The sequence below is a fragment of the Salvelinus namaycush genome, chromosome 3 (assembly GCF_016432855.1).
Source record: "Salvelinus namaycush isolate Seneca chromosome 3, SaNama_1.0, whole genome shotgun sequence".
Lineage (NCBI taxonomy): Eukaryota > Metazoa > Chordata > Actinopteri > Salmoniformes > Salmonidae > Salvelinus > Salvelinus namaycush.
This window is the reverse complement of record NC_052309.1, coordinates 40,369,090-40,394,716: the sequence shown is the minus strand read 5'-3', so window position 1 is coordinate 40,394,716 and position 25,627 is coordinate 40,369,090. Positions and strand designations below refer to the sequence as shown.

The 25,627-nt window shown below is 40.4% G+C and overlaps 1 protein-coding gene across 2 annotated transcripts in view; it reads left to right on the top strand.

Moving 5' to 3' along the window:
- Nucleotides 1-25,627, top strand: part of LOC120031305 (opioid-binding protein/cell adhesion molecule-like) — a 229,195-nt gene that overhangs the window by 194,155 nt on the left and 9,413 nt on the right. For both annotated transcript variants that reach the window (XM_038977014.1, XM_038977004.1), the window contains 4 exons: nucleotides 11,977-12,105; nucleotides 19,881-20,001; nucleotides 20,298-20,449; nucleotides 21,283-21,318. In XM_038977014.1, coding sequence (XP_038832942.1) covers nucleotides 11,977-12,105; nucleotides 19,881-20,001; nucleotides 20,298-20,449; nucleotides 21,283-21,318 — 438 coding nt within the window. The remainder of the gene's footprint in view (nucleotides 1-11,976; nucleotides 12,106-19,880; nucleotides 20,002-20,297; nucleotides 20,450-21,282; nucleotides 21,319-25,627) is intronic.

Below are 25,627 nucleotides of genomic sequence, written 5' to 3'. Positions count from 1 at the left end.
AGCATGTGAAATTTATTGTCAATCAGTGTGGCTTCCTAAGTGGACAGTTTGATTTCACAGAAGTGTGATTGACTTGGAGTTACATTGTGTTGTTTAAGTGTTCCCTTTATTTTTTTGAGCAGTGTATATCAGTATACATGCACTTCATACGTCTTCCACTAGATGTCGACAGGCAGTGAGAGAAGAAATGGAGTGTGTAACTTGATCTGGGGTCGAATAATAGCTCTCGGCATGACGTGTCACCAGTTTCCTGTTTTCTGGAGAGCGCGTGAAGGGACCTGGATTTGCCTTCTGATAAGCTGTCGTTATGGACGACTAATATCTCCGGCTTTGATTTTATTTGATACATGTGACAATATCATTGTAAAGTATGTTTTTTCAATATAGTTTTATTAGATTATTGAAATTTATTCGGGACGTTAGGCGTGTTGCGTTGTGTGCCTTTGTTCAGGAAGGAGAGCTTAGCGCCACTTTGCTAGCTTTCCGTGCTAATTGACTGGAGAAGAGGACATTCTAAATCCAAACAACGATTGTTCCCGACAAAGGACCCCTTGTACAACATTCTGATGAAAGATCATCAAAAGTAGGACCCATTTTATGATGCTATTTCATATATCTGTCGAACATGTTGTACTAGTCGTTTGCGCCCAGATTTTGGGTACTCTCTCGTTATACCTAAGCTGGATGTCGTAATGAAGTTATTTTTAGAATTCTAACACGGCGATTGCATTAAGAACTAGTGTATCTATCATTTCCTATACAACATGTATTTTCTAGTAACGTTTATGAATAGTTATTTGGTCAGAATAGTTGGAGTGTCATAAAAATATCCGCACATTCTGGGAAAAAGATGCTACGTAAGCACAATGTATAACCACTGATTTCAGCTCTAAATATGCACATTTTCGAACAAAACATAAGAGTCCTATAACATCAGGTTATACATACAGTCATCTGATGAAGGTTTATGAAGGTTAGTGAAAATTAATATCTTTTGCTGGTTTATTCCCTATCGCTAACGTGCCTATTGCTATCGCTAACGTGCCTTGATGAATGAATGCGGTAGTGTGGTAGGCTATTGTAGTAAGCTAATATAATGCTATATTGTGTTTTCGCTGTAAAACACTTAAAAAATCTGAAATATTGGCTGGATTCACAAGATGTTTGTCTTTAATTTGCTGTACACCATCGATTTTTCAGAAATGTTTTATGATGAGTATTTAGGTATTTGACGTTGGTGTCTGTAATTACTCTGGCTGCTTCGGTTCTATTTCTGACGGTAGCTGTGATGGTAGCTGCAATGTAAAACTGATTTATACCTCAAATATGCACATTTTTCGAACAAAACATAGATTTATTGTATAACATGTTATAAGACTGTCATCTGATGAAGTTGTTTCTTGGTTAGTTTGGTTGGTTCTTGGTTAGTTAGGTTGGCTTTGTGCATGCTACCTGTGCTGTGAAAAATGTCTGTCCTTTTTTGTATTTGGTGGTGAGCTAACATAAATATATGTGGTGTTTTCGCTGTAAAACATTTTAAAAATCGGACATGTTGACTGGATTCACAAGATGTGTATCTTTCATTTGCTGTATTGGACTTGTTAATGTGTGAAAGTTAAATATTTCTAAAAAATATCTTTTGAATTTCGCGCTCTGCCTTTTCAGTGGAATGTGGGAGGAGTTCCGCTAGCGGAACGCCAGAGCCAGACGGGTTAACTTTTTATTTAACCTTTACACCAATATTACACATGGCTGGATTTTCTTTGTTTTCTTTTAAAGTATTATGTTTATCCTTAACCACTGCTGCCTCTACTGTGGCGCTCTCGGCCATCTCCGTTCTACATGCCCAGAGCTGACAGGAAATGCTGGGGATCGCCAGGACAATGGGAGACCCTGCTGAGCTGTGCAGTTACACCCCAGCTACCCGATCACTGTCTGACACTACCCACAACCATCCGTTGGGACAACCGTCAGCACCACATTCAAGCCTTTGTGGACTCCGGGGCTCTGACTTCGCCAGAGAATTACAAATCCCCTGCATGAAATGTCCCATCCCTCTACAGATTCAAGCCCTCGATGGACGCCCCATTGGCTCCGGCCAGGTGGAATATCAGTCCAAGCCCATTCAACTGCAGGTTGGGGTGAACCACTCAGAGACTCTTAGTTTTCTTTTGATCACTGCTCCCGAGAACCCCCTTATCCTAGGGTACCCCCTAAGTTTAATTTGGGCATGCATTTCATTCAAAATTCAGAATGCTGCCCCCTACCTTAGAGAAGTTAAACAGGTCAACATTCACAAGGCCACAGGGCCAGATGGATTACCAGGACGTGTACTGCGAGCATGCGCTGACCAATTGGCAAGTGTCTTCACTGACATTTTCAACCTCTCCCTGTCCTGAGTCTGTAATACCAACATGTTTTAAGCAGACCACCATAGTGCCTGTGCCCAAGAACACTAAGGTAGCCTGCCTAAATGACTACCGACCTGTAGCACTCACGTCTGTAGCCATGAAGTGCTTTGAAAGGCTGGTCATGGCTCACATGAACTCCATTATCCCAGAAACTCTAGACCCACTCCAATTTGCATACCGCCCCAACAGATCCACAGATAATGCAATCTCTATTGCAGTCCACACTGACCTTTCACACATGTACAAAAGGAACACCTATGTGAGAATGCTATTCATTGACTACAGCTCAGCGTTCAACACCATAGTGACCTTAAAGCACATCACAAAGCTAAGGACCCTGGGACTAAACACCTCCCTCTGCAACTGGATCCTGGACTTCCTGATGGGCCGCCCCCAGGTGGTAAGGGTAGGTAACAACGCATCCACAACGCTGATCCTCAACAGAGGGGCCCCTCAGGGGTGCGTGCTCAGTCCTCCTTCTTTACTCCCTGCTCACTCATGACTGCACGGCCAGGCACGACTCCAACACCATCATTAAGTTTGCCGATGACACAACACTGGTAGGCCTGATCACTGACAACGACAAGACAAACTATAGGGAGGAGGTCAGAGACCTGGCCATGTGGTGCCAGGACAACAACCTCTCCCTCAACGTGATCAAGACAAAGGAGATGATTGTGGACTACAGGAAAAAGAGGACCGAGCACGCCCCCATTCTCCTTGACGGGGCTGCGGTGGAGCAGGTTGAGAGCTTCAAATTCCTTGGTGGCCACATCACCAACAAACTAACATGGTCCAAGCACACCAAGACCGTGATGAAGAGGGCACGACAAATCCTATTCCCCGTCAGGAGACTGAAAAGATTTGGTATGGGTCCTCAGATCCTCAAAAGGTTCTACAGCTACACCATCGAGAGCATCCTGACTGATTGCGTCACTGCCTGGTATGGCAACTGCTCGGCATCCGACCGCAAGGCACTACAGAGGGTAGTGCGAATGGCCCAGTACATCACTGAGGCCAAGCTACCTGCCATCCAGGACCTCTATACCAGGCGGTGTCAGAGGAAGGCCCTAAAAATTGTCAAAGACTCCAGCCACCCTAGTCATAGACTGTTCTCTCTGCTACCCCATGGCAAGCGGTACTGGAGCGCCAAGTCTAGGTCTAAGAGGCTTCTAAACAGCTTCTACCCCCAAGCCATAAGACTCCTGAACAGCTAATCAAATGGCTATCCAGGCTATTTGCATCCCCCCCCCCCCCCCTGTTTGTTTTTAGTGCTATTCTGAGAGGCTGATCCAAGTTAGACATGTCCATGACAATTACATTTGAGTCAATTTCATGAAATCACACATGAAAGACACCAAATTAAAGCTACACATGTTGTGAATCCAGCCAACATGTCTGATTTCAAAAAGGATTTACGGGGAAAGCACACCAAACAATTATGTTAGCTGAGTACATAGCCACAGAAAAACACAGCCATTTTCCCAGCAAAAGATAGTAGTAACAAAAACCAGAAATAGAGATAAAATTAATCACAAACTTTTGAACATCTTCATCAGATGACACTCATATGACATCATGTTACACAATACATTTATGTTTTGTTCGATAATGTGCATATTTATATCCACAAATCTCGGTTTACATTGGCGCCATGTTCAGAAATGCCTCCAAAATATCCGGAGTAATTACAGAGAGCCACGTCAAATAACAGAAATACTCATCATAAACTTTGATGAAAGATACATGTTTTACATATAATTAAAGATACACTTGTTCCTAATGCAACCGCTGTGTCAGATTAAAAAAATAAAATAACTTTACTTAAAAAAGCCCACCATGCAATAATCTGAGACGGAGCTCAGATGTAACAACATTTCGCCGCCATGTTGGAGTCAACAGAAATACGAAATTACATCATAAATATTCCCTTACCTTTGATTATCTTCATCAGAATGCAGTGCCAGGAATCCTAGTTCCACAATAAATCATTGTTTTGTTCAAACGCTCGTGCAGATGCAGGCAAACGTCGGACGAAAACGTCAAAAAGTTATATTCCAGGTCGAATAAACTGGTCAAACTTAGTAGAGAATCAATCTTCAGGATGTTGTTATCGTTTATATCCAATAAGGTTCCAACCGGAGAATTCTTTTCAGTCTCTATAAGTAATGGAACGCAAGACGATATAATGAGGAAAGCGCACGACCAAGAACTGGCAATCTGCCAGACCACTGACTCATTCCCCTCCCATCCGGTCCCACAACACAGCATAAGCTTCATTCCACGTTCTACTGACTGTTGACATCTAGTGGAAGGCGTATGAAGTGCAAACATATCCATATATTACAGGGAATTGAATAGGCGATGACTTTAACAACGACCACTCTCAGAATTTTCACCTCCTGTTTGGATTTTTTCTCAGGTTTTTGCCTGCCATATGAGTTCTGTTATACTCACAGACATCATTCAAACAGTTTTAGAAACTTCAGAGTGTTTTCTATCCAATAGTAATACTAATATGCATATATTAGCATGTGGGACAGAGTAGGAGGCAGTTCACTATGGGCACGAAATTCATCCAAAAGTGAAAATGCTGCCCCCTATACCAAAGAAGTTAAGCCGTAGCCTAGGATGGCTGCTCATCTACAATATATTTTGAGTGCACCATACAGCAATGCTGCATTCAACCGCAGCGGTCATCCATGCAGTGCAAAACAAAATTAAACATGTTTTAAGTTTAAATGTTACAACAAACCTATAGCTACATTTTTGTTATTTGGAGTTACTAAATATTTTTTGATCAGGGTCGCAGCATATTATACAATCTGCAAGCATGGCAGCAAAGGCTGTGATAATATGATTTATCTCCTTTTGTTTTAATATGTGAAAATGCTCTATACAGTATTCTAAGTACATAAGTGGACATTATATTTTTTCTAATAAAACAATGGCCAGTTTGGGGGGGTTGTAAAAACAAAGAGGCTATGTCTGGCACGCAAAATGTATTGTGTTTTTTCAATATGGCCCATGTGCTAATTGAGTTTGATACACCTGGGCTAGTGTATCTATTTATCTAGTTAGCTATTTATTTAGCAAGCTAAAAACACAGAGCCTAATGTTATCTAGCTAGCTAGCTGAAGATGTCATGTCATTGCATGAGTGGGTCAGTGACTGACTTTTCCCTTAATATTGTTTTTCAGTGGCTACAGCTAGAGAGGCAGGTGTCGTTTGGTTAGCAGGCAAGTTCCCATTCAGTTGTAAAAACATGGGTTGGGACAAGCTGTCACGTCCTGACCATAGAGAGCCTTTATTTTCTATGGTGGACTAGGTCAGGGCGTGACTGGGGGGTTAGTCTATTTTGTTTTTTCTATGTTGGGGTTTTGGTATGATTCCCAATTAGAGGCAGCTGGCTATCGTTGTCTCTAATTGGGGATCATACTTAAGTAGCATTTTTTTTCCACCTGTGGGTTATGGGATATTGTTTTGTTTTGAGTAGTGCACCTCTGTAGTCACGGTTTGTTGTTTGTTTATTGTTTGTTTTGCTAAGTTTCACTTTATAATAAATTATGTGGAACTCTACATTCGCTGCGCCTTGGTCCATCTCTACAAACGAACGTGACACAAGCATGCATTGGCAAACAAGCTGCAGAAGGACAATCAGGCTACTATTCCCCATTGTTTAAGTGCAATTTTGATCGCCAACTAGCTTAAAAAGTTTGAGAGGGTTTAGCTAATGTTCCCTCATTAGATTTTAGCTTATCTCGCTCTGACTAGCATTAGTTGTTGATCTTGTTGATGTGCATAGGTAACTGAGAGAGAGAGACCCTACCTTTTCATGGTTGTTTGATCAATGGGACTGTGATGTTCCCAAATGTAAGAGGACTCCCATGGTATTTACATATTTGCAGAAATCTATTCATCTGTATTTTGTGGCTTTTTGCGAAAGCATTCTAATGATCTGAAGTCGCGCATACCATAAATACCTTGTTGAGTATTGTGAAGTTCACTTATATAACCCAAGGCAGTGTATGTATCTACATGCTTTTGTAGCCTAGCCCCATACTGTATGTACTGTAGTCAACTCTTCCATTGTTGTCAAGCCTTACGTATGACGTGTGTTAAAGATATAAGAGATGGCAACAGCACACACATGGGACTGAGTTCATTATTATGCACTTATGAACCTGTCTTTTCATTTGAAGATATATTATTTGAATTATATAAGATACTGCCATTGGGATCCAATGAATAGAAAGAGTGTGCAGAGGCTCATTGTCAAACGACCAAACAGACGGAGCAATCCAGTCATCTTGAATACGAAGTTACTGCTGATTTGTTAAGTAGGTTAACGAAGTACAGAAATACCCGCCCGCACAAAACAGTACCAGACAAAACAGGTTGCACTTACTACAAGATAATTAAACCAAATGACATGACGCCAATTTACGCTAATCAATTTCCATTCCAAATGGATACTTGCCGTATTAAAAGTTTACGGGGGGTGATCATGATGTGTATTTATTTTTCAAATAGTGAAATAAGTAAGCCGATTTGAATAGGACCACAGCTGGATGTTAAAAACTGTCTTATATTTCCATATGGGTAGTTTGGCGTTCCAGCTGGGAAGTTAAGAAGATAACATTCTCCCTAATTAGGAAAAGCTGCTTATTCTGTTATTCCCTTGAACAGTCCCATCACTAGCCTATAAAACCAACAGAGGGAATATTATGTTTATAACAAGAACATATTCCACATTAAAATACTATTTCAATTTGAGCTGGAGCATCAAGTGCTTCCGTTGCTTTAGAATACCATTAACGGAGTGTGCCGCCAGTTGGACTCCTCAGCAGAACTAACTTAGGAGTCCTCTGATAGATTACACCCGAATTTGCCAAACTCAGGACTTTTATAGATTCAATTCATCATAATTGCCTATAAGAGGGGAAGCCGTTTTAAATGTGTGTTGTGTGTTTATGTGTGTACTGTGTATGTTGAATCATGGAGAACATTTTATAGTGATTGCATAATGGGGATAATAACAATGCAGATTGTATTTACCACAGAAAGGGGAAATTTACAGTACAACAGTGCTGCAGTGGACACTGTACTTGTTCTGCTCTTCTTACTTTTCTTACTTCAAGGTCCTCTGTTTGATAGTGCTATATTTGTTTATGACTGGCTGTTTTTTTGTTCATAGTGTAGCTGTCATAACATGATGTTTACTATTGTGTAAAGCAAAGGTGTAGTCTTTTGTAAAACTTGCTGAAGCATGTGGTAACACCTCTGACACCACGCATACCGTATATTAGAGAGCATACAGTATATTACAGTATATTACTTTGGCTTCCCCTGCTGTTTCTGTACTGTCTAAATAATAATACAAATGCTGAAGGTGTATAGAAGGTTACTGGAATTGTGCAACATTAATTAGTGGACCCATAATTGCACCCTACTACTACATACACAGTATATTGTATTACGCTTTAGTTGAAATGTGTTGGCTTGCTAAATTAAACCGATTGTAAAATAATCAGTCATGACACAGATAATGAATACTATTAGACCCACATTTATGACCTACCGTAGTGTTTTTACATTTGATAAAATTAGAGACTCAGAGCTAGAAAATGGTATATCATACACTACAGTTGAGGAACAATGGGAAAGTAATTCTGCTTTGAAAGTTGATCAACTTTGTAACCTCACTTTTGAGAAAATGTCCTTTGAATGTTTTGGTACCTACTGGAGAGCTCTTCTTTGTCTACACCCACTCAGCATCGTTCACACCTGTTTAAGCTTTAGCCCCGACCATCTCTTTAAGGATTCACATGTGAGGCTATGTACTAAACAACCAAAGATTTCAAGACTAAAGTCTGGCTTATACTATGGGTGTGTTTGTAAATTGAATCTGGAGTGCCAGAGTGTGCTCTGGGCGTTCGTAAACTCAGATTGTTTGGCTCTCGGAAAGTTCAGAGCACAGACTGGACGCTCTGGCTGAAAAGTAGGGTCGATACGAGCGTTCTGCCCTAACAACAGGATTCAAGCACCCACGCTAAGTGGCTAACGTTGGCTAGGTTGTTAGCTCCTTCCAGACACAAATGAGAGAACAGCTAAATCTGACCATTTTACTCGCCCTAGCAGAGCTTGTGTAGGCTTTTTTTTATGTTATCCAGAGCATTGGTGACTACAACTGTGCTGCTGGCAACAATTTAATTACACTTTTTTGCCAACGTTTACTGACACTGGCCATATTCAACAGGTGTTGAGCATTCGTAAATTTGTCAGTTATTCTGCGCTCTGGCACACTCAGACGAGAGTGCTCTGAAATCAGAGTAGATAGCCAGAGAAAATTTACTAGCTACGTCTATCGACAGTTGTCGCGGTGACATTATTAACATTCTATTGAAATTGCATAATGGAGTATTTTGTTTAGATATGCAGCTAGCTAGCTAAAAAATTTACCATAATCACAACTTATGATGTTACTACCCTGCATGAATCTGCAGGTAATGAACCAACCAGGTTCAATGTTAGCTAGCTAACAGTAGGCTATAACTAACAAAGCAAATGGCTCCGATATGAATAATATTACTACACAGATCATACATGTAATGTTAGCTAGCTAGCTAACAGTTTCACTTTAACTTGAAATGAAAACTAAATTAAAAACATGTAATACCCATATACATGGATGGATGCTTCTCCCTCTCTGTCACGGATGCCATGGTTGCCCTTAGTTTGAAGATGTAATCAGGAGACAGTTGTTTTATACAACAGCCTTCTGTGTGTTCTCTTTTCGACTCTGGCTGCATATTTGCAATCAAACGCCAGAATTTTCACCATCTCATTAGCTATCATACTCGAATTCCACTGATTTCAAAACTCAGTCCTCCAGAAAGTGGAGAGCTACCTTGTGCAGTTCTACTACGTGATATCTTTTTAAAAAGCTGCATAATAAAGGATTACCTACACATACTGACCAGCTCATATTATAGACAGAACTGTGCTACATGGCAGACCAATCCGAACTCATCTCTCGGCATATCCAGTCCACTCATTATCTCAGCCAATCATGGCTAGCGGGAAGGTTGCTGACTTTCTGTGGCTAAACCAACTAGGCTTGTAATTTAACAATTTTGTTCGTATTTACAGATGGCATGCAAGTTTGTTATTAAGGCACATGAAAGTTCACATGTTCCAGAAGGCATTTCTTCCAAAAATAGCATTTTGATTAAAAAAAAGTTTAAGTTAATTAAAATGGCTCTCCTGTGAAGTAGTGACGCGCGACATACAACTAGTTTCCTGGAACGTGTCACATTTTGCTTTAGTATGATAGGGAGTTTGATTCAGGATACTATCCAACTGCAAAACGTACAGAATCTCCATCTAAACCTGTTTGATTGAAAGTGCAATTAGCTTGGAAATACAATGAATTCAATTGTTTGTTTTTGTTTTCATTCAACTGAAATCAATGAGCATTATTCTAGATTTCATATTCCCAGAAGGTTGGCATGGAAAGTTAAAGCATTGTTGTTATTAGCTACTTTTAATTCCTCAGAAATACAAGTGATAGTGCAATACAAAACGTCCTAATAGAGACACATCTCCATATGAAACAAACCAAATAAGCCATTTTCAGAGGTTTTACCTTTGCACCCCCAAAAAATTCTCCCAGATGCTCTCCTGTGATCAAAACAGGCGCCCTGACAGCTTACTTCTTTTTTATTACTCTCTTAACCATCCCCAACTGGGAGCCGCCACTGAAATTAATGGAAGGGATTTGTTATATTCCTTGCACTAATCAAAACCAACAAACTGAGAGATGTAGAGGTCGAAGTCCAGGGCAAGGGGCATTTAGTGGAACAGGGGAAGGGAAGTATAAATAACCAGCAGTCTGTTGTATCGACTTGAAGTTAAAGTATGCTGTTGTCAATGCTTTGTGTCCCTTAGACAGCACAAGGACGCCAGTGATTCTGACTGTATCCAATTTTTTTTTTTTTTCCAACTACGTATATGGCACTATTTAAGTTGTTTATGGTGTTGCATTGTCATGGTGTTCAGACAAATTGGTGTTATCCAAAGTATTTTGCTATCCAGGTTGGCGCGTTTACTGTAGTTCCATGGCAACTCCAAAATGTGTGCGATTGATAAAGACAGGAGAAATGTTAGACTATTCCAATACTCTGATAATTTAACTGCTCACTGTTCTGTTTCCCTAAGATACAGGCAGTATACACAACCGGATTCAGCTGAATACAGCCAAACCTAATGCTTATTTTCATTGCAGTAGCAGTGCAAGCTTCAATCTCTCAGCCCCACCACCACCATCACAAACAGTTCCAGTGCACTGCACTATCCTCTTGCCTCGAGGCCATTCAGTGTGGGCCCAGTTATTACAAGGCTTTTCCAGAATGACAAATAAAGAATAAAATACGTATCCATCCCAAGAGGAAGAGGAGGGAGGGAGGACAGAGGAGGAGTGGAAGGAGGGGAGGAGGGATTGGTGATATTTCCGGCCCTGTATGGAGCTCTCGATGTAATCATGACCAAGCTCAGCAGCCGCCCTGCCGCCTCACCGCTTCTCCCCGCTTCATGATAGATAGATGGCTTAGAGGCTTCTGCCAGATCAGAAGGGATCCCTGGTATCTCACACCACCACAGTACCTGACTGGCAATGTTTGTCCGCTAGACCAGGGGTGCGTCCCAAATGGCACCATATTCCCTATTTACTGCACTACTTTGGACCAGCGCCCATAGGACTCTGGTCAAAAAAAGTGCAATTTATAGGGAAAAGGGTTCCATTTGGGAGGCTGACCTGAAACCATTGGTAGTGGCCTCGGATGAATTAATATAGCCTCTCCCAAAAATGAATATATATGATGGAAATGGGGAATGAACGCACTAATAAAAAGCCACTGAAATTGACTTGGCGTCCACGTTTCTTTTTTTGAGGGGGGGTATTTGCATGTCTTGGTACTAAGACTTTGCCAGCTATTACAGACTACAAAGGGAAGCACAGCCGAGAGCTGCCCAGTGACACGAGCCTACCAGACAAGCAAAATTACTTCTAGGCTCGCTTCGAGGCAAGTAACACTGAAGCATACATGAGAGCATCAGCTGTTCTGGACAACTGTGTGATCACGCTCTCCGTAGCCGATGTGAGTACGACCTTTAAACAGGTCAACATTCACAAGGCCGCAGGGCCAGACGGATTACCAGGATGTGTACTCCAAGCATGCGCTGACCAACTGGCAAGTGTCTTCACTGACATTTTCAACCTGTCCCTGACCGAGTCTGTAATACCAACATATTTCAAACAGACCAACATAGTCCCTGTGGCCAAGAACACTAAGGTAACCTGCCCTAAATGACTACCGACCCATAGCACTCACGTCTGTAGCCATGAAGTGCTTTGAAAGGCTGGTCATGGCTGATTTGATATAGGATGGCCGTACACTTCACCTCACCTCGTTGTTGTTGTTTACCTCACATGTTGGGGTTGTTGTTGTTGCTTCTTACTTCACCTATTGTTTACCTCACCTCGTGTTGTTGTTTACCTCCACAGTTGACTTGGTATCGGAGGACGAGTACCTGGACATCCCCAGTATCTCCAGACAGAGAGCGGGGACATACGAATGCACCGCCATCAACGACATCGCCACAGATGTCCAGACCGTTGAGATCACAGTCAACTGTGAGTTCAATGTCAGCCCAGTCCTGGCGTGTATTTACTAGGAACCAAACAGAAGCAAACAGGCCAAAACGGGGAGGGGCTAACCTGAACTTGTCCAGTAAGAGAGACTTGTTGCAAAACGGTTTGCTACAATGTGCACTAAGCATTCTATTCTCTTGCAGACAGTCACTGAGTCAATGGTTTCATAAGCAGGGATTTAATATAGACACATGGATGACGCACATGGTGGCCGCTGATTGGCTGAAAGCACGGGGTGGTTGGAGTTGTCACCAAAGTAGCGTGACAGAAATATGATGCAAAGTTTTTGAACTACCTGTTTCTTTAAGACGATATATAAACGTTCTGTGAATTTGAACAATAGCATAAATACACCTATTTCACTTTTACATGTAAAAAGCCGAATGACCACTGCTACACATGCTGCCACTGTTCTGAACAGATTAGATTATAATATTTAGAACTAGCAGCCAGCTCAAGAATTAACTAGTGCACCAGGGAGAGCGCAACAAGCATGCAGATGTAATAAGTGAAAACATATTATCTAACTGGGGATATGTAGCTAATATAATGTCACAAAGCAGGATGCGCTAGCCATCCTGAAATAATTGAAATATTTCAGAGTTAGTCAGATATTAGTTTAGAAAGACTTGAAATTGGCATGGAAGGTAACTAGCTAGCAACCTACCAGCTAGCTATAGCTGATGTACAATACAATTGGCCAGCCACAGTAATGCTTTTTGTCCTACCAGATCCGCAATGAGAAGGTTCTAGCTAGGGTATCCCTCTGTCCTTGGACTCTTGTCGAATGTAGATGTCCAGTTTATCAGGTCCCAGGCTTCCATGACTGTTATGATTATTTATTTACAAGTTAATTACAATTATCTGTTTTCTTTAGCAGCATCTGTACCTTCTAATCTCTAGTGCGGAAGTAAGCTGTCTGGCGCGAGAGACTCATTGGGAAGGATACTAGATCAGACCCATAATTTCTGACTGAGCGCACTTTTGAGGTCTCTAGGATCATCCATTTCCTTTGTCCTGTTATAATTTATGTTATGAAATCCTGCGGTTTCATTGGGGCTGTTCCCCCTGATAGCAAATAGCTGACAAAACAATCAAATACAATGTTCGCATGGCCTATGCGCCCGCGGAGCTGCTGGCAGTCACTGGAAGGAGTGTAGTAAGTAACAACTTGTTTTGAACAATATATATTTTTTACAGGAAAATGTACACATTTACCAAACTTTTATGAGCATTTCAAACATAATCTATGAATTATAGTATATATATATATTCAAAAAAAAATCCATATATATATATATATATATTATATATATTTTTTTATTGACTAATAACAATTGGGCCGCGGCCCCTAACGCACATGTGGGCGGACCGCTCAGTTTGTGTTTAGCTTTATTTTGTTGCAGTTCATCAGAAAAAGTTGCAAAAGAGGTTATGCATGCTATGCATCGTGTCTTATTGGACAATTATGGATTACGGTATTTGTTGCATGTTGGAAATTATTCTACCCTACATTCAAATATGTAGTGTGACTCAGTAACCTAATAAAGTCAAATAAAAGCATTGCAAACTATCCACACTACAGATAATTCAAATAGATGTGGTATAACAGGGATGTGATGTGGTTTCAGTTCATTTGGTTTGATTCTAATCATTATAACATTAATTGTGCTATACTTGGAATGCAGCCCACATGCTCTGAAGTACCAGCTCAATTAAACGCCACTGCATTTACACATTTGTTCTCCAAAGAATCACAATTCAACTTGATTCCAACTGTTCAACTGTATTTACACATGACCCCCATGTGATACCTTATTACCCCCATGTGATACCATGTGATACCTTACCCCCATGTGATACCTCACATGACCCCCATGTGATACCTTTATACCGTATTACCGCCACCTCGGCGGTCACAAGTAATGAAGGCAGTCAAATTCCAAGTGACCGTTTAGTCATGGTAATTAGGCTTCTCCAAGTTCTGATGCTGCTGCTGGTCATTAGTAGCCTACCAAACTTGCTAACTGGCTGGTACTCACCACTCTATTGTCCCTCTAATCACTCTGACATCAATGAAATGTAAACCGACTATATTTATTTCTTAACTTTCCTAATATTAAGCACATTGCTTATCTTTACAACAGGAGTATAGCCTACCTGGCTGGCATGAAAATAAATCATGGCAAAAGCGTCCTCCACCTGCTATTTAAGTGCATATAAGAAATGTTTTTCCGCTGCCCCTATTTCGAGACAGGTGCATGACAATGGTCCATTATAAATAAATACAAATTCACACATTATTTAGTATATGTAAAGACGAGATTAAATCAAGAATAGTCTGATGGAGGTCAATAATATCACTTGTGAATTACAGTTGAAGTCGGAAGTTTACATCCACTTTAGCTAAATACATTTAAACTCAGATTTTCACAATTCCTGACATTTAATCCTAGTAAAAATTCCCTGTCTTAGGTCAGTTAGGACCACCACTTTATTTTAAGAATGTGAAATGTCAGAATAATAGTAGAGAGAATTATTTATTTCAGTTTTTATTTATTTCATCACATTCCCAGTTGGTCAGAAGTTTACATACATTAAATTAGTATTTGGTAGTATTGGCTTTAAAGTGTTTAACTTGAGTCAAACGGTTTGGGTAGCCTTCCACAAGATTCCCACAATAAGTTGTGTGAATTTTGGCCCATTCCTCCTGACAGAGCTGGTGTAACGGAGTCAGGGCTTTGTGATGGCCACTCCAAAACCTTGACTTTGTTGTCCTTAAGCCATTTTGCTACAACTTTGGAAGTATGCTTTGGGGTCATTGTCCATTTGCGACCAAGCTTTAACTTCCTGACTGATGTCTTAAAATGTTGCTTCAATGTAACCACATAAGTGTCCTTCCTCATCATGCCATCTATTTTGTGAAGTGCACCAGTCCCTCCTGCAGCAAAGCACTCCCACAACATGATGATGCCACCGCCGTGCTTCACGGTTGGGATGGTGTTCTTCGGTTTGCAAGCCTCCCCCTTTTTCCTCCAAACATAACGATTGTCATTATGGCCAAACAGTTCTATATTTGTTTCATCAGACCAGAGGATATTTCTCCAAAAAGTATGATCTTTGTCCCCATGAGCAGTTGCAAACCGTAGTCTGGCTTTTTTATGGCGGGTTTGGAGCAGTGGCTTCTTCCTTGCTGAGCGGCCTTTCAGGTTATGTCGATATAGGACTCGTTTTACTGTGGATATACAGTATATTATCACTTGTGAATGATGCCCAGCATAAGAAACAGCCTTCGAATCATAGTCGCACACCTCATGTAGCCTAGCCCATTGGCTTATATGTTCTGATAAGGTTTGTATCACAACTAAAGTGGCCAAATAAGCACATTAATCCGCTTTACAATGGGTTTAGAGCCTAACTGGCATACATAAGCAGCGCATGAGTTTCAAGCTTTGGGACGATAATTTTCACCATAAAATTTCAAATTTATAATAAAAGCATTACATGCATAATCGCATTTGCAGTCACTTTCTATAATGGTGTTTTCAGCAAATAAAACATTCCCTCATAGCCTACTGCCATGTGCGCATTGCTGCGCTTATAATGTGAAGAAATAGCCTCATTGTTTATCAACAATTTAAGCTAAATGTACTCATCTGTTGTGTCAGCCACATTGCGTACATTTTTTGGGGGATGCTAGTGGTTATATTAATTTGGGATCTATTGCATTCCACAACTGTCCCAGACTATGTTTGGAATATTTATTTATTGCACAGAATAGGTCAACTTTTGTACAATGGGTGATAGTAGAGTGACATAGGCTAGTGCTTTTGCTGTTCTTTAGGCCTACTGATCTTGTTGGCTGACGGAAAGTACATTTGCACCTCGGAATTGAATGAGGATGTGCACAGTTGCGTTCCCGATGTGTCTGTCTTCACTTGTAGCCTGTGGGAAAGACCCAATCATGTGATGGAGAGCCATGTGAGCGAGAGGCGCAACACACCCAGGTAGAAGGGCACAACACAGCACTCCGTGCCGCAAAAGGCATGGATTTTTTAGGGTGCATTAGTATATGACATTAGTATATGACATTTTCAAAGGGGATGCCGCCGTGAAATTTGAGGCATTATCAAGTGCTTGTCAAATTGTGAATGAGAGACTATTGGAGTTTGTACAGCCTGCACAAAAAACAAAGCAGAGCTCATGCCTTTCAAGCGACTTTTTTCAAGTTATCATTCAAGTCTCATCATGCAGCCTTACAATGTATTAAAATTCAAAACATATAAACCAGGGGGAACAAAACAACATTAATGCTGACACGGGATGTAACTGAGGCAATCGATTAAGTGATGGTGTCCAGGTGAGTCCAATGAAGCACTAATGCACGTAATGATGGTGACAGGTGTGCGCAATGACGGGCCGCCTGGTGCCAGAGTGCCAGAGAAGGGGAGCGGGAGCAGGTGTGACAGCGTAGATGTCTTTGTTGTCTCTCTGTTGAACTCGATGGTGCTATGGTGAAGTTATCTAGGGATGTAAGACTCTAGTTTGTCCACCAGAGGTCACAATGTCCTTTTTAGTGGAGCTTTTCTCATTTTGGGGTGTTCATTAGAATACATACTTCAGGTGTACCACATGGTGGTCAGGGGGATCTGTGCTTCCCCCTCGCCTTTGGTCAAATGTCCTAGACTACTTTACATGCAAAGCTGCAGACTGTGAATGTTCTGGTCTAGTCTTTCATAGGTTCCAACCATTTCGTAATGTTCAGCTCATGCTGATCTTAGGGTCTCACCATTTTCAGCCATGTAGCCACTGCCCCACACTGTCTGGTCTCAATGGTTGATTATTTAGCGTTCAGCTCCCAACCACTTTACATGCCAGCAGTAACCCGGCATGTTTATGTCTAATGTACATTTTGTTAGCGAGTCCTTTTAACCTCTACTTCCTCAGAAACCCGGGTCCGGGAGCACCCCCACCAGTAAAAAAGCTGACTAGCATAGGCTAGCATAGCGTCACAAGTAAATAGTAGCATCTAAATATCATTAAATCACAAGTCCAAGACACCAGATGAAAGATACACATCTTGGTAATCAAGCCATCATTTCTGATTTTTAAAATGTTTTACAGGGAAGACACAATATGTAAATCTATTAGCTAACCACGTTAGCAAAAGACACCATTTTTTTTACTCCACCAGTTTTTTACTCCATCAGTAGCTATCACAAATTCGACCAAATAAAGATATAAATAGCCACTAACCAAGAAACAACCTCATCAGATGACAGTCTGATAACATATTTATTGTATAGCATAGGTTTTGTTAGAAAAATGTGCATATTTCAGGTATAAATCATAGTTTACCATTGCAGCCACCATCACAACTCGACTAGAATAACTACAGAGAGCAACGTGTATTACCTAATTACTCATCATAAAACATTTCTTAAAAATACACAGCGTACAGCAATTGAAAGACACAGATCTTGTGAATCCAGACAATATTTCAGATTTTCTAAGTGTTTTACAGCGAAAACACAATATAGCGTTATATTAGCTTAGCACAGTAGCAAACCACACAACAGCATTGATTCCAGCCAAACATAGCGATAACGTATTCACCACCAAAAATATTAATTTTCACTAACCTTCTCAGAATTCTTCAGATGACAGTCCTGTAACATCATATTACACAATGCATATAGAGTTTGTTCGAAAATGTCCATATTTAGCGGCACAAATCGTGCTTATACAATGAGAAAAGTTGCCAAGCTGCCCAGAAAATGTCGGGCGCCATCTTGGAGAGTCACCTAGTCTAATCAATAAATAATCATAAACTTGACTAAAAAATACAGGGTGGACAGCAATTGAAAGACAAATTAGTTCTTAATGCAATCGCTGAATTACATTTTTAAAATTAACCTTACTGCGCTATACAGGGTGCAATACAGGGTGCGATAACGCAAGGCTACACTGCAAATAATGGCGTCTTATGCATTTTACTTTTTTCAACAGAACAACGAATTATCAGCATAAATAGTTCTTACTTTTAGCTGAGCTTCCATCAGAATCTTGGGATGGGTGTCCTTGTCCAAAAGAATCGTTGCTGGGTTGGAGAACGTCCTCTTCCATGTTGCAATTAGCAGTAAACAATGGCATGCGAAAGAGAGATACCCAATTTTCTACAACGTCAGAAAATGAAATACCCGAAAATCGCAATATACTGACATAAACTGATATAAATCGGTTTAAAATAACAAGATTATGATGTCTTTAAAGCCTATATCGAATAAAAACAGAGCCGGATATATATAGGAGCTAAAACCAGAGCTTCTAAAAAGACATGCCAAGACCCTCTCTGCGTCAGCGCGAGGATCCAAAAGGGTGGACACCTCGATTCCAATCAATTTATAGACTTTCTGAACTGCGTAGAAACTCCATTTCAAGTCTCCCTATTCGCTAACAACCAGGGGAAGGCGTATGCAGTGCATCTCAACCAATAGAGGACAGGCAAATTAATACACAGGTCTCAGAACAGCCAGTAAAATTCTGCATTCTTACATACACATAGGAAAATTGCTCTAAGTCGAGTTCTGTTTCACCCACAGATATAATTCAAACGGTTTTAGAAACTAGAGAGTGTTTTCTATCCAATAGTAATAATAATATGCATATTGTACGAGCAAGAATTGAGTACGAGGCAGTTTAATTTGGAAACACCAAGAAAAAAATAGTGCTAACAGCTCCCCCTATTGACAAGAAGTTATTTAAGCACTCTGGCCAAAAGGGGCGTTCTGGGCACAAGTTTATATAAAAAGCCATTATCTCAGTTAGAAGGCTAAAATCACATTGCTATCTTCACAAAATTATTGTCATACTTAATCATATATTTTATACAACATTTAGATACAAACCTGACAACTAGAATGTGTACACCCTCAGAGATACAGTTATTTAGTTGTACCATCCTTAATGACGTCACAAAATTATAAAATAATAAACACTTTGACAGGATTGTTCTTCAATCATTTTCTACATTCTTTATGTTAGAAATATTGTTTCAATGTCCAATCTTTTGATGTTAGACAAACATGTAGACAAACATTCCTTTGGTGGATACTGAAAGGCAGAGGGGGAAAGTTCCCTCCTGCTTACGACCAAGTGTTAAGGTGTAAAGACCGGCACAGCCCCCCCCCCCCCCTTTTTCTGTGGGAGAGAGGGGTCTGGCTATCTTCAAACATGTGCCAAGCTGATCTGGCACCTTTGATCCTCACCAAGGAGAGAGAGTCAGGACAAACTAAAGTTACATAAATAACTATAAATTAAGCATATAGGAGTACCAATTTCTTTGTTCAATGGTATTCTTTATACTATAATATAATATAAAATAATGACACAGAATTTTAAGCAAGCCTTGTCTGCTTAATGAACTAGTGTAGCCCACAGCCATTTGGTATAGCCACATCAGGACCTAACATAAGGACAACTCAGAGTATGCTATTCTGTTCTTCTGAAATAGACAACATTTCCTTCATATCATGCTTCTTTAGATCTGTCTAAAATAAATCATGGAATTATTGTGAAGGAGTAGGCTATATTACATGGATTTATTTGACTTTTTAAAATGTAGATGTTCCAAATGTCTGCATCAGTGGCTAGTAGTGGAAGCCAGGATATGCTAAATATGTTTATATTAATTAATGGTCAATTACAGTGAGACCGACAGTTATTTGCTTGACAATCACCCTCTTGTGTGCTCGTAGATGCCCCCAGTGTGTCAGAGGGCAGAGACGTTGGCGTGACCCTTGGCCAGAGAGGGGTGCTGGAGTGCGAAGTGGATGCGGTGCCCAAGGCGGACTTTGAGTGGTATCGAGACGACAGAAGGTAAATTGTTGTGCATGTTTGCAAACATGTTGAATCCATGCTTTATCCAGGGTTTTAGATTTTCCTGGAATTTGATTTTCAAGGAAGGTCATTGGGTCATCAGCATATATATATATATATATATATATATGAGAGAGAGCGAGCGAGCGAGAGAGAGAGAGAAAGTCTTCCCTACAAGGACGTTTTGTGTATTGTTTTACTCGCATGGCTGAGGCAGCTCTATATGCATTTTAAATTGGTCAAATAAATTAATAAATGTATTCACTGACAACAGAGCTGTTTCCTTCTCTCCCAAGGATCTTCAACGGTTTAGACGGCATGGAGATCGAGGACGCCGGGCAGCTCTCCAAGCTGACCTTCTTAAACATCTCAGAGGCAGACTACGGCAACTACACGTGCATCGCCATCAACAAACTCGGCAGCTCCAACGCAAGCTTTGTCCTGTATGGTGAGTACATTATACCATTCAAGGTGCAAAGAAATTAGAATGTTGTGTTGGTAACACTTTCAGGAATAAGCCATTATACATGCTTCTAAATGCTTCGTAAATTATTAAAGATGTTAATTATGAATGTTTACAAATAATGAAATGTTTATTTATTATTAGGTTAGAAATAATTTATGAATGCCTATTCATGAAAGTTATGATAAAGTGTACTGAATATTTCTTACTTGTGTTATTTCTACACAGTGCATGACTAACACAGAACCCAAACCGGCTGCGCACGTGCACCATCGTGCGCTATCGTGCATAAATGTATTTTGTCCCCCAACACCAAACGCGATCACGACACGCAGGTTAAAATATCAAAACAAACTCTGAACCAAACAAATTAGCTAGCAACAGCAAGCTAGCTGAATAGGACAAATTAGCTAGCAAGTGCAAGCTAGCTAGCTAAATTGCCATAAATGTTTAATGCTTTTCGACCTGTCCCCAAATTAATGTAATTGGTTCAGAGTTTGACTTGATATTTTAACCTGCATGTCGTGATCGCGTTTGGTGTGGGGGGACAAAATAAATGTATGCACGATGGCACACGCGCGCAGCCGGTTTTGGTTCCGTGTAAGTTTGGGAATCTGTGCCTTAATCTAACGCAACATCATCATAATGATTTAGGTTAACAGCAACACCTTTCACATCACTGTATACCTTTAATACTGCACCCACAAAGCTAAAAACATATTGACCAGCTTGACTTTCACATTAAGGTAACATTGTCAGTGATTGTTTGCTTTTTGTTTGTTTTATATATTTTTCTGTGTTCTGTTCTTCTGGTGTAGAGGTTATTGAGCCTACTAGCTCAACACTAGTGCAAGGTTAGTACCGGTATTCAGCATGAGCATGCTTTTTGACTCACTCTCACCTCTCTGATGCGCTAACAGAATTCTAACAACGCATCTTAAACATTGCCATTTTCACATTGACAACAAACTGATTAGATGCCAATATCACTGGAGTGGCACTCAGTGCTAATTCTGAGGTGACAGGAGGAATATGTTTCTGCCACTGGAAGGGGCCAGATAATGTTTGAGCAGTGCCTGACAAAATGAGATTGTCAGAAGGTTACTGGGCTGCTCATGAAAACTTTATTAGCTTCTAATCCCATTTATTAATATTGATAACAAGTTAAAAATGTATGTCTGACAAGTGACATTACCTGGAAGAGTGCCCGATGAGGAGAAAGTAAGTCAGTAAAATCCCTGTGGAAATGGTAAATGAAGAATTCTGTACCTTTTTTAAATGTTTTGCTAACTCTGTTTTGTTTTTCTTATTTCAACCGCCTAACCGCCTCGCTATGTGGCATGGCTTTATTTTTATTTTGCATGTGCTTCATCTACTGTGTAAGTATCTATCTGTCCTAAAACTATCATTTGTGTTGTGTGTGTTAAAGCTGTTGTGACAATTTGTTAAATCATTTGTCTGTCTGGTTGTGGAATGGTGTCTTAATAGGAATCACAGAGACACATTCCTAATTCCCTTTTTTTTAATCAATGCCATGTCTTCTTTTCCATTCCGAACTTCCCTCTAGTTAGTTGTAACTAATACTTGTAATGAACGTTACTACTATAGCGTAGCCTGTCACGTTCCTGACCTGTGTTCTGTTAGTTTTGTATGTGTTAGTTGGTCAGGACGTGAGTTTGGGTGGGCAGTCTATGTTTTCTGTTTCTATGTTGGTTTAAAGGGTGACCTAATATGGCTCTCAATTAGAGGCAGGTGGTTTTCATTTCCTCTGATTGAGAGTCATATTAAGGTAGGTGTTTTCACACTGTTTGTTTGTGGGTGGTTGTCTCCTGTGTTAGTGTCTTTCTATGTTGCACCATACGGGACTGTTTCGGTTTGTTTGTTCATTTTGTTCGTTCGGTTTTTATGTAGTCATTTCCCTGTTTGTGAGTTCTTCGTGTTACATGTAAGTTCTTACGTCCAGGTTTGTCTACATTCGTTTTGTTATTTTGTTAGTTAATTCAAGTATAGTTCGTTTTTGTCTTCGTTGTTTTGTCGTGTCTAAATAAATATCATGTCTAAGTATCACGCTGCGTCTTGGTTCAATCCATGCTCCTCCTCTTCGGATGAAGAGGAAGAGGAGAACCGTTACATAGCCCTACACCTGACCTCTTAGCAATGTTTTAGCAATGCACATTTTTATGATTGATTTGATGCGTGCTCAACGTCATTGTATTAATTAGACAGATGTTTGGAATTTAAGTGAAACTGGATCATTAACTGTGGGGCCGCTCTTCAGAGATGTATTACTTGCTTTGATTTGGATTGTGGGGGGAAAGCGGCACTATTATTGTAATTATCCACATGCAGGATTAGGAATAATCTACTGTGGCAGCATAATTGGATAGATGTCCCAATAGAATAGCTGGTGAACTCCAAGAAAATCCAAAGGAAATTAGAAATCATTGTGTTACTCGGCTTCAAAGTAAAAAACTGCAATAATTTCGTCCCTCTCTCTCACTCTCTCTCTCTCAATAATGCCCCATGTGGTCCAATATTTTTTTATATGGGATTTCGAAAGCTCTTCTGAACCATACGACCCCGCAAGGCCAAAGAATGGAAATCTGTTTAACTCATATAAGCCTTATTATATAGATCATCTCGTCAGCCTCCGAAATACAGTATAAATTCACATTCAATATGAGCTTCGCACAAAGATCATTACTGAGATTAAAAATTTCATCTTGAAAGGTGACATAACACAATAGCTGTGACAATTGTCTCTAGAATTGTACCTCTCTCGCCCTCAAGAAAACTTGTCCCAAATCATATACAATATGATAAGTGTTCCAAGCACTTGGATCCTTGGAGGGCATTAGTTTATGGAGTTCGAGGACTACTCTACTTTGGCCTGGATTGTTGTTGTCTGGCCTGGATTCAATTCTTAACATTAAGAGCAAATCAATAATTCTACATTTTGTCTCTAAATGAACAAGTCTTGGTCCCGCTCTAGGTGAATAAAATCCCAGACCTTATGGCACCATATTTTTTATGCAGTACATGATGGATAAAACATGACATACAGGTGACAAAACAGTCCTATACATTATTGTTATTAAATACTGATGACAAAACAGTTCTATACACAGTTTATTAGGTACATCCATCTAGTGCCAAACCACCATTTGCCTCTAGAACAGCCTGAATTATTCGGGCCATGGATACAAGTCAGAAATGCTCCACAGGGATGTTGGTCCAATAGGACCTGATGGCATCACACAGTTGCTGCAGATTGGATGGTGATGCACCACCGCCACCATCCTGTTCCGTTGACACCCGGCAGTATGAGTCCAGGAACTTATTCTGCTCATGCCAAATCTTCGCCAAATCTCTGCCATCAGCATGACGCAACAGGAACCGGGATTCGTCGAACTAGGCAATTTTTTTCCTTCCACTCAACTGTCCAGTGTTGAGGATCGCGTGCCCAACCGAGCCACTTCTTTTTGTTTTTAGCTGATAGGAGTGGAACCCAGTGTGGTCGTGTGCTGCAATAGCCCTTCTGTAACAAGGATCAACAAGTCGTGCGTCCCGAGATGTCGTTCTGCACACCACTGTTGTACTGTGCCGTTATTTTTCTTTTTGCGGTCCTCCTGTTAGATTGCACAGTTATTGCCATTCTCCTTCGACCTCACTCATCAATGAGTTGTTTTTGCCAACAGGACTGCCGCTGACTGGAGGTTTTTTGGTTGTTGCACCATTCTCAGTAAACTCTAGACACTGTCGTGCGTAAAAAGCCCAGTAGGGCATCCGTTTCTGAGATACTGGATCCGGTGTGCCTGGCACCAATCATACCATGCTCAAAGTCGTTTAGGTCACTCGTTTTGCTTTTTAAAGTTCAATCGAACAGTAACTGAATACCTCGATGCCTGTCTGCCTGCTTTATATAGCAAGTCACAGCCACATGACTCACTGTCTGTAGGAGCAATCAATTTTTGTAAACGGGGTGGTGTACCCAATAAACTGGTGAGGGTACTTTACTGTTATTATATACTGGTGACAAAACAGTACTAAACATAATTTTACTATATACTGGTGACGAGGGTGTTATGTTACGTATCTCCTTGCCCATCCAAATAAAATATTGAAATATTGATAATATATTTGAACAAGACGCGAGCCGACAGAAAGACTCATCAGTTTCAGTTAAAGCATCCGAGCGAGAGAAACAGCACCCCTCTGTCTCAGTATGTTTACAAAAAAATAAAACATTTAACCTTTATTTAACCAGGAAGGGCTCATTGAGATTTGAAATCTATTTTTCAAGAGCATCCTGGCCAAGATAGGTAGCACCAAGTCATTACACAATTACAGACAGACAACGTGAAAAACTACAGGTAATCTAGTAAAAAAACATATAATTCACAAGAGTATAACAAAATCATTAAACAGCCAATTAAAAACATTGACAAGTCAGGAAATCAGCCTCAAAATCCTTCATCAATGATTTAAAAACACCAATCGGGACAAGTTCTTCCAGTTTAAAAGTATTTTGTGAGGCGTTCCAAGCCGATGGCGCAGAGTACATATAAAAGCCCTTTTACCAAATTCTCGGACATTTGGAACAGTTAGCAGGATAAAGTCCTGCAAACGGAGAGAGTACCCACCACATTTCTGAACAATAAAAATGGCCAAATAAAATGGTAGTGTCACGTTCTGACCTTAGTTCCTTTTTTATGTCTTTATTTTAGTTTGGTCAGGGCGTGAGTTGGGGTGGGCATTCTATGTTGTTTTTCTATGTTTTTGGCCTAGTATGGTTCTCAATCAGAGGCAGGTGTCGATCGTTGTCTCTGATTGAGAATCATACTTAGGTAGCCTGTTTTCCCACTATGGGTTGTGGGTAGTTATTTTCTGTTTAGTGTTTTTTGTTTGCACCTTACAGAACTGTCCGTTTGTCGGTTTGTTGTTTTTGTTCAGTATTCATTCTTTATTAAATTATTATGAATACGTACCATGCTGCACATTGGTCCTCTTCTCCTTCCACCAACGACAGCCGTTACAGAACTACCCACCAACCAAGGACCAAGCAGCGTGGTAAACGGGAGCAGAGGATTATGGACTCATGGACATGGGAGGAGATATTAGACGGTAAGGGACCCTGGGCACAGGCTGGGGAATATCGCCGCC